Genomic DNA, 16,228 nt, shown 5'->3' on the forward strand with positions numbered 1-16,228 from the left:
TAGAATGTATAGAAAAATGGAATCATATGTTATATATTCTTTTCTGTCTGGCCTCTTTCACTCACCAGTATGCCTATGAGATTTGTTCATGGTGTTGAGTGTAGTAATAATTTATTATTTTTATTTTTTGTACTGCATATTCCATCGTATAAATCTACCAACCACAATTGGTTTATCCATTCTTCTCTTTGGGCTTTAATTCTGTGTTCTTTATTTTGTTCCATAGTCTGTCTGTCTGCCTTTATGCCAGTACCACACTGTATTGCTAACTGAGCTTTATAGAATTCCCTAAGTTCTTCACGATGTTCTTCTCCAGGATTGTCTTCACCATTTCAGGTCCTTTGCATTTCCATTTATGTTTCAGAATAAGCCTGTTATTTTCCATCCTTTTATTTTTTTTAAAATGTGTCTTTGTGATTGCATTTAATAAGTCAATTTAGGGAAATTTGGGAATCTTGACAGCCTTGAGTCTTCCTATGCATTAACCTGGCATATCTCTGCTTTGCATAGAATTTCTTTAATTTTTCTTAACAGTGTTTTTTAGTTTTTTGTATACAAGTCTTGCACATACTTTGTGAAATTTACCTTTGAGAATTTCATGGTTTTTGTTCTATTGTAAATTTAAAATTTTGTTTTCAATATTTATTCTCATATATAGAAATGAAGTTGATTTTTATATATTGACCTGGTTTGTATCCTGCAACTTTGCAAAATTCACTTATTCTACTAGCATTTTTGGTAGATGCTTGCTTTTTATTTCTTTTCCTTGTCTTATTACACTGACTAGAACCTACATGATAGTGAAGACAAGTCATAAGAATAGACAGACATTCTTGCATGGAGCACATCTTGTGGGGAAATACTCAGTATTTTCAGTTATGTTGTTGATTTTTTTATAGGTACACTTTATCAGATGAAAGAAGTTCTTTCAATTCCTCATTTGAAAGTTATTCATGAATTTTATCAAATATTTTTTCTCTATTTACTTACTGAGAGAATTATATAGTTTTTCTCTTTTATTCAGTTAATATTACTGAACTTAACTTACTAAATTAATATTTATTTCTGAATGTTAAACCAGCCTTGCATTCCTGCAAGGTCATGATCCATTATCCTTTTTATATAATATCTTACTGGATTGCTGTTGACCTATTCAGGAATTTTGCATCTTTGTTCATGAGGGACGTTGGTGTGTCATTTACTTTTATTTTGGAGCTTTGGTATCAGAGATATGCTAGCCCCAACAAACAGGTTGAAAAGTGTTACCTGCATCTCTCTGTTCTCCAAAAGAGTTTTTTGCTAGTACTATTGAAATTATCTATTCCTTAGTTATTTGGAAGAATTCACCAGTGAGGCAGTCCCAGCCTGGAGTTTTCTGTGTGGGAAGATTTTAAATCTACCATGTTACTATTTGTTTCCTGTTGTACCATCTGTTCTTTCTTCCCCTCACCTCTTTCTGTTGTTTTCTTTGTTTAAGCAGTTGATTATCTTTTAAAGAGATTTAAATAGTTAAAAAAACATCATTTCTGTTTACACGTGTAGTTAATATTTCTGGTAACTTGCTTCATTTTTTTCCTGTAGGTCCAGATTTCCGTCTGGTGACATTTTCTTTCTGCTTATAGGACGTCTTTTAAAATTTCTTGCATTGTAGGTCTGCTAATAATGAATTCTTTCAGTATTTGTATATCTGAAGTCTTTCATTTCCTTTTTTTAAAAGATATTTTCACAGAATAGAATTTTGCATTAGTTTTTTCATTCAATATTTTAAAGATATTTCATTGCTGTCTTTTATGTTGTTTCTGACAAAAATTCCATTGATGCTTTTGCATATATAATGTGTCTTTTTCCCCCTCTGGGTGCTTTTAACATTTTTCTATCATTGGTTTTAAGATATTTCATTATAATATACTTTAGTGTAGTTTTCTTCATGTTTATTCAGCTTTCAGTTTGTTGAAGTGTGAGTTTGTAGATTTTAATCAAATTATGAAAATAGTCAGCTATTGTTTCTTCAAATATTTTTTTGTCCTTTCCTTCTAGTAGTCCAACTATATGTACATTAAACTATTTGAAGTTGTCCCACGACTCACTGATGCTCTGTTCATTATTTTTTGGTCTTTTTTCTTTCTGTGTTTCGTTTAGGATAGTTTCTGTTACTATGTCTTTGAGTTTACTTGTCTTTTTCTTCTGCAGTTTATAATCTGTTACTCCCATTTTATGTATTTTTCATCTCTACAGGGATCTTTTTTATATCTTTTGTGTTATCTCCTTAAACATTTGCAAGCTTTCCTTTATGTTCTTGAATATATAAAGTGTGCTTATAATTGAAATGTTTATTCCATTTATGTATAATGTAAATATTGGAAGAGTTGGGTTTAAGTAAGCTATGTTGTGCTTTGGTTTTTATTTGCTCTGTCTTCTTTGTTCCTCTTTTTTATTTCTTTATTCAAGTATTTAAAAAATTGTTTCATTTTATCACCTCTTGATCTTTTAACAGCTTTTTAAATTTATTTATTTATAAATAAACCACAGACCATACAGTTAACCCATTTAAAGTATACAGTTCAGTGGGCTTTGGCATATTATATTTTTCTAATTTTGAAATATATATAATAAATTTCCCATTTAACCAGTTTAGTGTATAATTCAGTGACATTAATTATGTTTACAGTGTTGCACAACTGTCATAGCTATCAATGTACAAAACTTTGTCATTGTTCCAAACAGAAATTCTGCAACTGTTAACCAATTACTTCCCATTCCTACTCTCCTCAGCCCCTGATAACCTCTTATCTACTTTTTGTCTATGAATTTCCTTTTCTAGATACCTATAATTGGAATCCTATAGTTATTTGTTCTTTTGTGCCTTGCTTATTTCACTTAGCATCATATTTTCAAGTTTCATCCGTGTTGTTGCATGTATCAGAACTTAATTTCTTTTTATGCCTGAATAATATTCCATCATATGGATATACCACTTTTTTTATTCATTCATCTGTTGATTGACCATTGAGTTATTTCCATCTTTGGGCTCTTGTGAATTATGCTTCTATGAACACTGGCATTACAAGTATTCATTCAAGTCCCTGCTTTCAGTTACTTTGGGTATTTATGGGGGAGTGGAATTGTTGGATCATATGGTAATCCTGTGTTTAGCTTTTTGAGGGACTACCAAACATTTTTTTTTAACTACTGCACCATTTTATAGTCCCACTATATGTATATGTATATGTATACATATATGTCCACTATATATATATGTACAAGGATACCAGTTTTTCCACATCTTCACCAACACTTGTTATTTTCCATATTTTTATTATAACCATGCTCATTGGTATGAAGTGGGATCATTGTGGTTTTGATTTTCATTTCCCTAATGATTAATGGGGCTTCCCATGGTGGATCAACAGTAAAGAATCCACCTGAAATGCAGGAGACACAGGTTTGATCCCTGGGTTGTGAAGATCCCTTGGAGAGGGAAGTGGCAACCCACTCTAGTATTCTTGCCTGGGAAATCCCATGGACAGAGAGGAGCCTGGCAGGCTACAGTTCATGGGGACACAGAGAGTTGGACAGGATTTGGCAACTGAAACAACAACAATGACTAGTGATGTTAATCATCTTGCCATGTGCTTATTTGTTGTTGTATAGTCACAGAGTCGTGTCTGACTCTTTGACCCCATGGACTGCATCATGCCAGGCTTCCCTGTCCTTCACTATCTCCCAGAGTTTGCTCAAACTCATGTCCATTGGGTCCGTGATGCCATCCAACCATCTTATCCTCTGTCACTACCCTTCTCCTTTTGCCTTCAATCTTTCCTAGCATCAGAGTCTCTTTCATTGAGTTGGCTCTTTGCATCAGGTAGCCAAAGTATTGGAGCTTCAGCTTCAGCATCCATCCTTTCAATGAATATTCAGGACTGATTTCCTTTAGGATGGACTGATTTGATCTCCTTGCAGTCCAAGGGACTCTCAAGAGTCTTGTCCAGCACCACAATTTCAAAGCATTAGTTCTTTGGCACTCAGCCTTCCTTATGGTTCAACTGTCACATCCATACCTGACTACTGGAAAAACCATAGCTTTGACTATACAAACCTTTGTTGGCAAAGTGATGTCCCTGCTTCTTAATATGCTGTCAGATTTGTCATAGCTTTCCTTCCAAAGAGCAGGTCTCTTTTAAGTTCATGGCTGCAGTCACCATCCGCAATGATTTTAGAGCCCAAGAAAATAAAATCTATCACTGTTTCCCCTTCTAGTAGGTTGGTGCAAAAGTAATTATGGTTTTACATTGTTGCACTTTGCTGAATACATTCTTAAGTAAATGTGGTTATGTTATACATCATTTTAATGCACACTTCTCGCTTTATTTGTTTTTTTTTTTTTTTTTTGCTAACGACTTATTGCTGTTTATTTTATATTTATTTTAGTCTAGGGAAATGATGTTGAACAAAAAGCAAATTCGAGCAGTTTTCTTATTTGAGTTCAAAATGAGTCATAAAGCAGCAGTGACAACTCCCAACATCAGCAATGCATTTGGGCCAGGAACTGCTAATGAACATACAATACAGTGGTGGTTCAAGTAGTTTTGCAGAGGAGACAAGAGCCTTGAAGATGAGGAGCACAGTGGCTGGTTATTGGAAGTTGATGACGACCAATTGAGAGCATTGTTGAAGCTGATGCTCTTAAAACACCACAAGAGGTTGCCCAAGAACTCAGCATCAACCATTTTATGGTCATTTGGCATTTGAGGCAAATTGGAAAGGTGAAAAAGTTTGATAAGTAGGTGCCTTATCAAATGAACTGCCCACAAATCAAAAAAATCATTGTTTTGAAGTGTAGCCTTCTCTTATTCTGTACTACAACAATGAACCATTTCTTGATTGGATTGTGACATGCAATGAAAAATGGATTTTTACAATAACTGGCGATGGCCATCTCAGTGGTTGGACCTCGAAGAAGCTCCAAAGCACTTCCCAGAGCCAAACTTGCACCAAAAAAAGGTCTTGGTCACTGTTTGGTGGTCTGCTGCCTGTCTGATCTACTACAACTTTCTGAATCCCAAGAAAACTGTTACATCTGAGAAGTATGCTCAGCAAATTGATGAAATGCACTAAAATTGGCAACTCTTGCATCCAGCATTGGTCAATAGGAGGGCCCGATTCTTCTTCATGACAATATACGTCACACAATCAGTGTTTCAAAAATTGAATGAACTGGGCTATGAAGCTTTGCCTCATCAATCATATTCAACACCTGACCTCTTACCAACAGACTGCCAGTTCTTCAAGCATCTCGACAACTTTTTGCAAGGAAAATGCTTCCACAACCAGCAGGAGGCAGAAAATGCTTCCCAAGAATTCAGCGAATCCCAAAGCATGGATTTTTATGCCACAGGAATAAACAAACTTATTTCACACTGGCAAAAATGTGTTGATTGTAATGGTTCCTGTTTTATTAATAAAAATGTGTTTGAGCCTAGTTATAATGATTTAAAATTCACAGTCTGAAACTGCAGTTACTTTTTCACCAGGCTAATATTTGCCATGAAGTGATGGGACCAGAAGCCATGATCTTAGGTTTTGGAATGTTTAGTTTTAAGCCAGCCTTTTCACTCTCCTCTTTCACCCTCATCAAGAGGTTCTTTAGTTCCTCTTCCCTTTCTGCTATTAGATTAGAATCATCTATATATCTGATGTCATTGATATTTCCCCCAGCAGTTTTGATTCCAGTTTGTGATTCATCTAGCCTGACGTTTTGCATGATGTATTCTGCATACAAGTTAAAGAAGCAGGGTGACAATATACGACCTTCACATACTTCTTTCCCAATTTGAATACTGGAGTGAATAGCCATTCCCTTCTCCAGGGGATCTTCCCAACTCCAGTGATCTTCCTGGGTCACTGCATTGCAGGCAGATTGTTTACCATCTGAACCATCAGGGAAGCTATGTGCTTATTGGCTATTGTTGTATCTTCTTTGGAGAAATTAGTCAAGTCCTTCACCCAATTTTAGGGCATCATCAGCTGCTAATGGAATCATCATCATGGAGTGGATAGGCCATAGGCTTGTCAGCTTGCCCTTGTCATTTTCACAGGTTTTTTTTTTTTTTTCTTTTTTCTTGTTCTTTTCTACTTATACCCACCCCCACCTGTCTCCACGGAAAGCTTTGGTAAGGTGTAACAATTGTTCTGTTTAGTTGAATTGGTTTTAAGTAGGTGATTTATTAGTGTTTGAATATTAACCTGAGGCTTGTGGAGAAATCTTCAATACATTGAATCACTTAACTATATTAGTTTTATTGCTCCCTGGTGGTGGTGGTGTAGTCACTAAGTCGTGTCTGACTCTGTGACCCCATGGTCTGTGGCCTGCCAGGCTCCTCTGTCTGTGGGACTCTCCATGCAAGAATACTAGAGTGGGCTGCTGTTTCATCCTCTAGGGGATCTTCCTGACCCAGGGATTGAACCCATGTCTCTTGTGTCTCCTGCATTGCAGGCAGATACTTTCCTGACTGAGCCATCAGGGAAGCTCATTGCTCACTACTACTACTTCTTCATATTATCTTCTTCCTCCTTGGATTCTTTATTGTGACTTTGTGAATAACTGTAAAGAGTTTAGGCAACTTAGAAGTGTTCACCAACTATATACAGTTTAGAGGCCACAGTCCCCAAACAGCCCTCAATTCTGACACCAAGTGCAAGTTTGTTAATTCCCCAAACCACTCTCAGGTTTGATAACTTGCTAGAAGGACTTTGTGAAAACTATTATACCTACCGTTATGGTTTTTTACAGGCAAATGTTACAGATTAAGCTCAACCAAGAGCAGAAGCACATTGGGGTGGAGTTCAGGGGAGGTACCAAACCCAGAGTTTCTGTTGTTCTCTCCCTGTGGGCTTGTTACTCTCCCAGCATAGATGTGTGATGACATTGTCAACAAAAAAATAATCCATTGATCACAGAAATTGAAAATTTTATTTGAGCCAAATTTGAGGATTATAACCTGGGAACAGCATCTCAGAAAGCTCTGAGAACTGTTCTGCCCATTGGAAGTCAAGGCACAATTCTATCAGTTTTTTTGAGACAGAGGGCTGGACATTAAATGACGTATTGTTGACAGTTTACACAATCCAGATTGTGGCCCATTACAAGATTAAGAAAGAATGTTATCTTTAAGTTGTCTTGTTGGTTCTGGTAGAATGTTGGTTTTTTATGGTTGAGCAGGTATTTTGGTTATAGAGAAGATTTGGTCGATGCCTAATGCAGATATACAATGCACAGTGAGGGAAGGGAAGAAGCCAAAGGATAGAGAAAATGTTTTATATTTAAATTTTTCCTATCTTGCCATCAAATAAATTTATTTTGCAACATATGCAGAGTATTGTACAACATGGAAGCTTGCCCAGGCTTCATTGCTCAGTTTTGTTGTTGTTTTTATTGAAGCATAGTTGATTTATATACAGTGTTATGCTAGTTTCTGGTATACAGCAAAGTGATTCAGTTATACATATATGTGTATATACATGTGTTCTTTTTCATGTCTTTTTCCATTGTGGTTTTATTATAGAATATTGAATATTGAATAGTTCCCTGTGCTATAGTAGGACTTTATTGTTTAATTTTTCATTGCAATTTCATTACATAAGCATGATTGACTTATGATTGCCTACTTGCTTAATCTCAGTCTACAGTCTAAGCTCCTCTAGGTCTGACCTAAACCCCTATCCTAAATCATACAGTTGGTCTTCCTGGAGTGACTAGTCCCTGCACTAAACTACAGTTACTATTTGGCAGGCACATGGTTCCCAAGCAAGAAAAGGTTGTCTTTCAGGAGCTGAGGGCAAAGGTCAGATCCCTTTTCAGGCACGGTTAAATTCTTTGCAGTATAGTTGGTAGGCATTTGGGTTGTTTCCAGTTTTGAAATAAAACAAATAATGCAATTGGAAACATTTCTATATATGTCTTTAGCTGAACTTGTACATACCTCTCTGTTGGGTATATATCTAGGAGTGGAACTTCTGAACTATTAGTGATTATTGTTTGTTTGAAACTGCATGTGTCCTGGTGGGAATGGTTCGGTATATATTAAGAAATTGATGCTGCAAAAGAAAATGGATAACTGAAGGAGTCAAGTTCTTTGGGTTTGGGCCCTCATATGAGTAAATACATAACTTCCTGGGGGAATTAAACAGTTCTTATGGTTCACAATAGCAGGATTAAATGGGGCAGAATAGGCAAATGTGTTTCCAGCCAACTGGCTCATAAAGAAACTTTCTTACTGGAAGCATAAGGAGAAAAAGGCTTTTCTGCTAGCAGGGAGAACTACTTCTAGTGGTCATCGTTACATGTACTGCTACAGTGCAGAAGTAAAAGGAGGGAACCCTTTGCAATGGGTTTACTGCTTACTATATATATGGCAGAGTCCTGCTTTGGGAATCTAGAGATTACAAATGGCCAGTCTACATGTGAAGAGAGGGAAGGTGTAAAGAACAGTGGAACAGAATTAATGAAAGTAAAAGTTTTGCAGATATTATTGCAAATCCGTCATGTAGTCATTGCCAGGGATCAAACAATTCATGGTTTTTTTTTTCCCTAGTCTGTCACCTTCAAAACAACCAGCAGAAATCTTGCCCGAGCCATGTGCATGAAGAATCTCAAGCTCACTATCATCATCATCATCATATCAGTTGTAAGTTTTGTCCTTTAGTGATTTTTATCTTTCAGTCTCTAAGAAATTAGGTGTTGGAATTCTTTCTCAATGATTAGCACTCTGAAATGAGCTACATATAACTTTTAATGCTGAAATATATGACTATGCATTTACTTTCCTCTGAAGTTCCTATGATATTCCTGGTTATTTCATGGTTTTCTCCCTATTAAAATGGGCTTCTTTTCAAATTACATTTTCCAGTTGAGTCCATATTCTCTCTTTTCTAGTTAATTCTATCATCTGTTTCTGTTTTTTCTTTTCTAATTCATCTTTTTGTTTCTGGCAACCTTGTATAAGTTTTATTGGTTGTAATAGTTTGTCAGTTGATTCTTCTGTGTGCTGTAGATTAGGAGTCAGCAAATGTTCTGTGAGGTCCAGGCTTTGCAGGTTGCATATTGTCTGTGTCACATATTCTTTTTTTTTTTTTAAATGTTGAAAATTATAAAAACCATTCTTAGCTCACAGGTGAAGGCTATAGTTTACTGACTCCTGCTGTAGGTTAATTATCTTAGGTTAATTAGGTTAATGCCATCTGTTAATAATCTTAACCTTATCATATATATATATATATATATGTATATATATAGCATTTACCAACAGTGTTGAATAATTACAGTATCACTGAGAATTTTTATTTAGTTCCTGGTTTTAATTGGGATGCTTCTGATATTTATGAGTGATATTTACTATGAATTCTTATTAGACTTTCATTGTGAAGTGAAAGAACCTTTTATTTCTAGAGTACTAAAAGTTTTTGTTTTTAATTGGAAATAGGCATTTCAGTTTAAGAAATGATATTTCTCCACCCAATGAATTGATAATAAAACTACATTTACTATTAATATATTGAATGACATTAATGAAAGCAATAATAATTAACTTTTTTTAAATTTCTGGAATAAGTACTAAGAGGTACTTTTTAATGCATGGTGAGTTCCATTTCCTAGTATTTACTTATTATAATGCAATAATTCTCTTGTGTGTAAATATAGTCTATATGCTGTTCTCCTTTTGGAACTCTAATATAAACAGATATTGGATCACTTTGAACTATCCTGCATGTTTGGTAGCCTTTTTAATATGTTTAAACTCCTTTCTTGTATCACATTCTGGATGAATCATTCAGCTAACTCTTCCAGCTCTGTTTATTCTGCTATCCAGGTCTTAATTTAAAAAATTAATGATTAATGTTAAAATGTTTATTTTTGTAAGTGAAGTGAAAGTCACTCAGTTGTGTCCAACTCTTTGCAACCCCATGGACTATACAGTCCATGAAATTCTCCAGGCCAGAATACCGGAGTGGGTAGCCTTTCCCTTCTCCAGGGAATCTTCTCAACCCAGGGATCAAACCCAGGTCTCCTGCATTGCAGGCAGATTCTTCACCAACTGAGCCACAAGGGAAGCCATGTTTTAAATTTCTAGGGATGTTTATTATGTTTTAACATTTTTTTTCATGGAACTTTTATACTTGTTAACAGATATTCTCTATCCTTGAATTTCTTTGAATATATATTAAAAGATATATCACAGGGAATTAGTTTATGGAATGGCAGGAGCTGGCTAGGCAAGTCCAAAATCCACAGAGCAGGCTGTTATGAAGGTGCTCAGTTGGGTTCAACTCTGTGACCCCATGGACAGTAGCCTGCCAGGCTCCTATGTCCATGGGATTTTCCAGGCAAGAATACTGGGGTGGGTTGCCATTTCCTTCTCCAGGGGATCTTCCCGGCCGAGGGGTTCAACCCAGGTCTCCTGCACTGCAGGCAGACTCTACTTTCCGAGCCACCAGAAGGTGGCTATTGAAGGTCTTCCTGCCTTAGACAGCTGGACCTGCCTAACCAAGAATGGCAGCCCTAGATGTATTCATGTTATCCTAGAAATTGTGCCATAGCCTTGCGTGTCTTCTTGTTTAGGTTCCATGGTATCCAAGGCTGGCACATTCTTGGCTTCTCAGCTTAGCTTCCTCTTCCTTCCGTGATCTAGGAATTTAGATTGAGTTATAAAAGTAGTAGTTGTTACATTCAGATTATTTTTATTGATTACTGATTATTTTTGTTGATTACTTGTTACATTTGGAGGACTTTGCCACCTCTGACAAAAAGTGCTGTCACCTCAAGTATTGTACTTCAGCTTTAAAAATCCTTATATTTTACTTGTGGCAAATATCAGCTTTATATCAAGTTGGAATATCTGTGTTTGTGAATATAATTTGAGCACTTTACTGTATTCATTAATAACCATAATTTTCCCCAACATTTGTAGAGAAAAAAAATCCACATTTTTTTCTAAGCATGTGATTAATGAAATCAGTTACTTAAAGATCTTAGAAGGTTATAATTTAAATCAAAACAGAATGACTAACAGTGCAGTGAACCTAAATTTGATAGTAAACCTATTTTTGGAATGTAGTAATGTGAGCAAGCATACACCATTAAAATAGAATAATTTACAATTATAATACCATAATTAAAAAGGAAACACATCTTTAAAGGACTCGTGTTTTTGCTGTGTTACTTACAATTGAATAATTACAATACATCCACTGAAATGTTCATGGCAACATTCTTTCTCATAGGTGGTATAGATATAGAGTCTACTCATGTTTTTTATGATTTTTAATCACCCTAATAATGAAAAATAAATCCATGTGCAAAATCTAAAAATGTACTTAATTATAAAATCATACCTCAAGGGAATTATGTTAATTTGTGATTCTTATGACAATGATGTTTTCAGTAGAGTGGCTTATATAGTTCTAGTCTGCTCACTTCCCAGTGAAGAGAAACAACCCCACTGCTCTGTTTACCAATAAAAAAAAAGAGTGGAATTCAAGTAGATGTGAGTTATATCAGAAAAGATCATTTTAATTCTACTACTATCTTTGGAAATACTTGATTAGTATGTTGTATTATTATACCACTGCTACTCTGATGGAACCAAAATTTGTTCGTTGGTCTTGCCTTTATATATTATTTAGGAGCCTGTGATAGATTCAAGAAAATAAAATTGCCTTCTCCCCCACCCCAGGTATTCATCTATATTATTGTGTCACCTCTCTGTGGTGGATTTACGTGGCCAAACTGTGTGAAGAAATAAAAAAGTTATCATTAACCAAGGATATGAAAGACCAAGGAGTTAAAAGCAATCCGTGTAATTCAGGCCTTTTAATACTGAGAGATGGTGTCTGCCAGTGTCTTCAACCTGCTTCTTTCTTTCTTTTTTGAAATCTTGTCCCATGCCTCCAGGTTTATCTTTGTCCTGTCGACCTGTTTATTTTAGTGCACTTCAGACTGAACCATTTATTGTAGCAGTAGCCTTAAAAAAAGCATTTTGTTTCTTTGGTTTGTAAATTAGTGTCATCCACTTGCAGAAACATTTTGTTTGTAATTGCACAAAGCTATCACCAAGGTAGAAACCACCTGTCTTATGAGCTATCGGCTAAAATTCTGGATGACCTTTGTGCGCACAAAAGTTGAAAAGTTGCTAACATCTCGTCTCAATGTCTTTTGATTTTGAAGGGTTTTAGATGCTTGAAAACAATGTTCATGGAGAATTGTTGTTATTTGGGGAATTGTAATGTAATTGTTGGTGTTTCAAGGAACCCAAGCAGGTAAAGTGTTGATATTAAACAGTTTATCTCAGTCAAAAGGGGAATGTTTTGCTAGCCTGTTAGAAGCACACAGAATTATCCTTGTCTGCATATTACTAACTTTTAGAAAGAGAGTTTTGATCATTCACAAACTTCGCAGAGCTTGATATCCTCTGTTTCCCTATTGCAGTTGATTTCAGAAAATGGTGGTTTAAATATTGTTGAAGGCTAGGATTTTTTATATATTCCTTTTCCTTTCATGAATGTTTAGGGCAATTGTACAGATAATAGAATGGGCAATAGAGGGCGTGGGTAGGTGCATTCCACTGATTCACCAAAGAAAAAGAAGAGAACGACAGCCAATGTGCTAGCATTTTCGCTTTATGAAGGGAGATAGTGTGGGAGAACTTTTCCAGCCTGGGAAAAGCCCAGGCTGAATATAATCAACAGTCAATTCCAGGGTTTGGGTTTAACTGGTGTTGAACAATAGTTTGAATATCCTTTGTGGTTTAGTAAGTTCTTTAACCTGCCTAGTTTTGAAGATTATTTTTTGTGTAACTTGAGAGTAGACAGTATGATATCTAGAAACAATGTAAAGACATTTTAGCTAACATCCATGTAACTGCAGTGTGAAAAAAAACTGGAATGTAATCATACTGCTTTGGCTACTCTGGCATCTGTTAGCTAGCGTGTACTTTTGGTGTGTATCTGAAAGGACAACATTTGCTCTATAGATCTAATTGCATTTATTTATCAATAAAGGCCAGTAAATGGAAATTATATTACATTTGACTATTTTCCCAATGAAAGAACAAATTGGTCTATGAAACCTAGCCACCTGTTTAGCCTAGTCATGTGCCTTGAATATATATATATATATATATATATATGTATATATATATATATATATATGTATGTCACATAATCTGGATCCTGCTACCTGTTCTTCCATCTAAACCTTTCAGTTCATGCTGATTCCTTTATTTGACATATGTTTTCAACCCACTGGAACCCTTTTCCTTGTGATCGTGTATAGTGGAAATGTTTTTTCAGTTCTTTTGATCAACACTAATGCCTTTTAATTCCATTAGCATTTTGTATTGGAAAGCATTTGTTCCATGAAAACATTTGGCGTTCTTAATAATAATTTCAAAATGCCTTTAATTCAACAAAAAAGACAGAAAGTTCATTTCCCTTTCTTATACACACCTGAATAAAAGTGATGTGCATGTTTTAGGGATAAATTACTTAACCATCTCTTGGTCTATTTATGTATAGGAATGCTTTTTGAAGCACATACCTTATTTTAAATGATGCACAAACTGAAGACCTTAATAAAAATATAAGAGTAATACAATGAGTTGCTTGTTTGAGAATTTCTTCGTGGAATCTAATTTCTTCTGATGACATTTTGCCATAGTTTGCGGAATAAAAATATTTTACTTATGATGAAAATACATTTAAAAATGTGACCTGGAGACTTAAAGAGCTATAGTACTGTCTCAGGTGTATAAAATTTTCTTCAAAATCAAAAGACACAAAAGTTAAAAAATACGTAGGCCGTACTGTAACCAACAAAAAGATCATGAAATGACCACACAGCCTCTACAGCCATCATCCTGAGACCATGGTTGAGACAGAACAGCAAAAGAACCCTAGGGATTGTAATCCATTTCAACTCAACTCTGACTGGTTCTGAAATAGATGACTCAAAGGAAGGCATACAAGGGTGAGAGTGAATAATTTGTTATAGCAAAACAGATTTAGGTAAAGAGAAAAAGAGGATGGCAAATATCAAATGTACAAAAAGCTTGGCCACAGCAAAAGAATAATGGGTCACTTGGGGCCTTTGAATCTTGGTAACTGAAGTAAAGAATGATAGAATATGTTCTAGTACATGATAAGGCAACTCAGAAACAGCCCATGTAGCTTTCCCCAGGCCTCCTCGAGGGAGACACTTAGAGATGGGCTGGGGGAATGCTATTTATTTGTTGTTCAGTTCAGTCGCTCAGTCATGTCTGACTCTTTGTGACCCCATGCCTCCTTGTCCATCACCAACTCCCGGAGTTCACTCAAACTCATGTCCATTGAGTTGGTGATGCCATTATTTGTTGTTATGAACAGAAAAAGAAGTGGCCCAGGCTAATTATTTCTCTTCAGCCTGTTGGCCACAAGGTCAAATAGTGTCACAATTCATACTTTTCCTTCAGAATAAATGGGCAGGACTTCCATCAGATAATGATTCTTCCTTGTCTTAACTGCCTTCCCAGCCTCAAGGTGGACATAGAAATTGGGTTGCTTCCCTGGGGTCTTAATGGAAATTTATATAACAACAAAAATAGCAGCTGTAGACCCTCGTGCAATATTTTACATTAGAAGCAGATCTGTTTGGACCCCTTTGTCTTTTATTTTTTTTATTTTTTAATTTTATTTTCTTTTTAAACTTTACAGTATTGTATTGGTTCTGCCATATATCGAAATGAATCCGCCACAGGCATACATGTGTTCCCCATCCTGAACCCTCCTCCCTCCTCCCTCCTCCCTCCCCATACCATCCCTCTGGGTCGTCCCAGTGCACCAGCCCCAAGCATCCAGTATTGTGCATCGAACCTGGACTGGTGACTCGTTTCATATATGATATTACACATATTTCAATGCCATTCTCCCAAATCATCTCACCCTCTCCCTCTCCCACAGAGTCCAAAAGACTGTTCTATACATCAGTGTCTCTTTTGCTGTCTCGTATACAGGGTTATTGTTACCATCTTTCTAAATTCCATATATATGCGTTAGTATACTGTATTGGTGTTTTGCTTTCTGGCTTACTTCACTCTGTATAATAGGCTCCAGTTTCATCCACCTCATTAGAACTGTCTTTTAAAAAGTAATAGGGTAGAGTGGTGATAATAAATGGGGCTGAGTGGTGGTGGTGGTTGACCTATGATTTGGTTTGAATTCAGTAAGGAAAACAGCCAAGACAAGGATGATGGAAATAAGGGGTTTAATACTGAATTCAAGTGTACACGGGTGTATGACAAAGTAGGAAGAGACTGTCTGGAAACCAGGTGCCAGGGGATAAGAGGAAGAGTCCTAAATATTTTCACTTAATGTACTAGTGCTGGTGAACAGTTGGAAAACCTGAGAAGCCCTCCATGTCTGTTTGCCAAAATAGGTGTGTGACAAAGACTGGCAAAGAAGCGATGGTCTCAGTAAACTTGATGCCAAGTACCCTATTGTGTCCCCAGTTGGTGAGGAGGGCCAGTAGTCAAGAGGATGAGCTGGATGCAGAATGGAGGAGATTGAGACAAAGCCGGGAGATAAGCCAGGTACCTTAGCATCTTCATGTCTGAGTGCCTTGACCTGCAAAAAATATTGGCCTCCACTTTCCTTCCTTTTTCCAAGTCTCATGTGAGTTCATTTCACTGGCAAAACAGAATTCTAAAAGCGTATAGGGAAAGGAGTTTCAACGAAATTCCTAGCTTCTGGTTAGAACAGCACTGCCAATCTAGCCCAGCCAAGCTCTTCCTGGATTCATTCTAAAGATTGATTCAACTGTTTCATCTTATGGAGAAAGACCATTTGAGAAGTTAAAGCATTCTTTTGGTCATGGTACATTGTACAAGATTATTTTGGATTCATGTTATTTATTAAACTGTGTTTATTAAACATCTATATTCAAAATATATTGTGACTTGTTACATCTCTTCCAAAAAGAGGAATGGCTGTGAAAGAAAATTTATATGTGCAGGTTGACACCCTGATTTACCTTTTTAAAATTCATATTCCAAGTTTGGACCAAAATAAAGAAAACTTTAAAAGTCTTATGGGCTCAAGAGGAGGGGAGGTACACACACACACACACACACACACACACACACATATTAATGGCTGATTCTTGTTGTTGTACAGCAGAAATCAACACAACCTTGTAAAGCGG

At 36.1% G+C, this 16,228-nt stretch overlaps 1 protein-coding gene across 10 annotated transcripts in view; it reads left to right on the top strand.

Annotated features, from left to right (window-relative positions):
• Window positions 1-15,974, top strand: part of VAMP7 (vesicle associated membrane protein 7) — a 91,592-nt gene extending 75,618 nt beyond the window's left edge. For 5 of the 10 annotated variants that reach the window (XR_015158240.1, XM_086385927.1, XM_086385935.1 and 2 more), the window contains 2 exons: window positions 8,592-8,684; window positions 11,730-13,648. Coding sequence is in view for 9 of the 10 variants with exons in the window: in XM_086385925.1 (XP_086242051.1) it covers window positions 8,592-8,684; window positions 11,730-11,926 (290 nt within the window). In the remaining variant the exon portion in view is untranslated. Of the gene's footprint in view, window positions 1-4,428; window positions 5,480-8,591; window positions 8,685-11,729; window positions 13,649-15,463 lie in introns of those variants that run through there. The other 5 variants (XM_086385926.1, XM_086385930.1, XM_086385931.1 and 2 more) reach the window with 2 other exon arrangements.
• Window positions 15,975-16,228: the final 254 nt, after the last annotated feature.

Source organism: Bos grunniens, chromosome X (assembly GCF_055505025.1).
Source record: "Bos grunniens cultivar Pamir isolate PY7600 chromosome X, Bosgru_T2T1.0, whole genome shotgun sequence".
Lineage (NCBI taxonomy): Eukaryota > Metazoa > Chordata > Mammalia > Artiodactyla > Bovidae > Bos > Bos grunniens.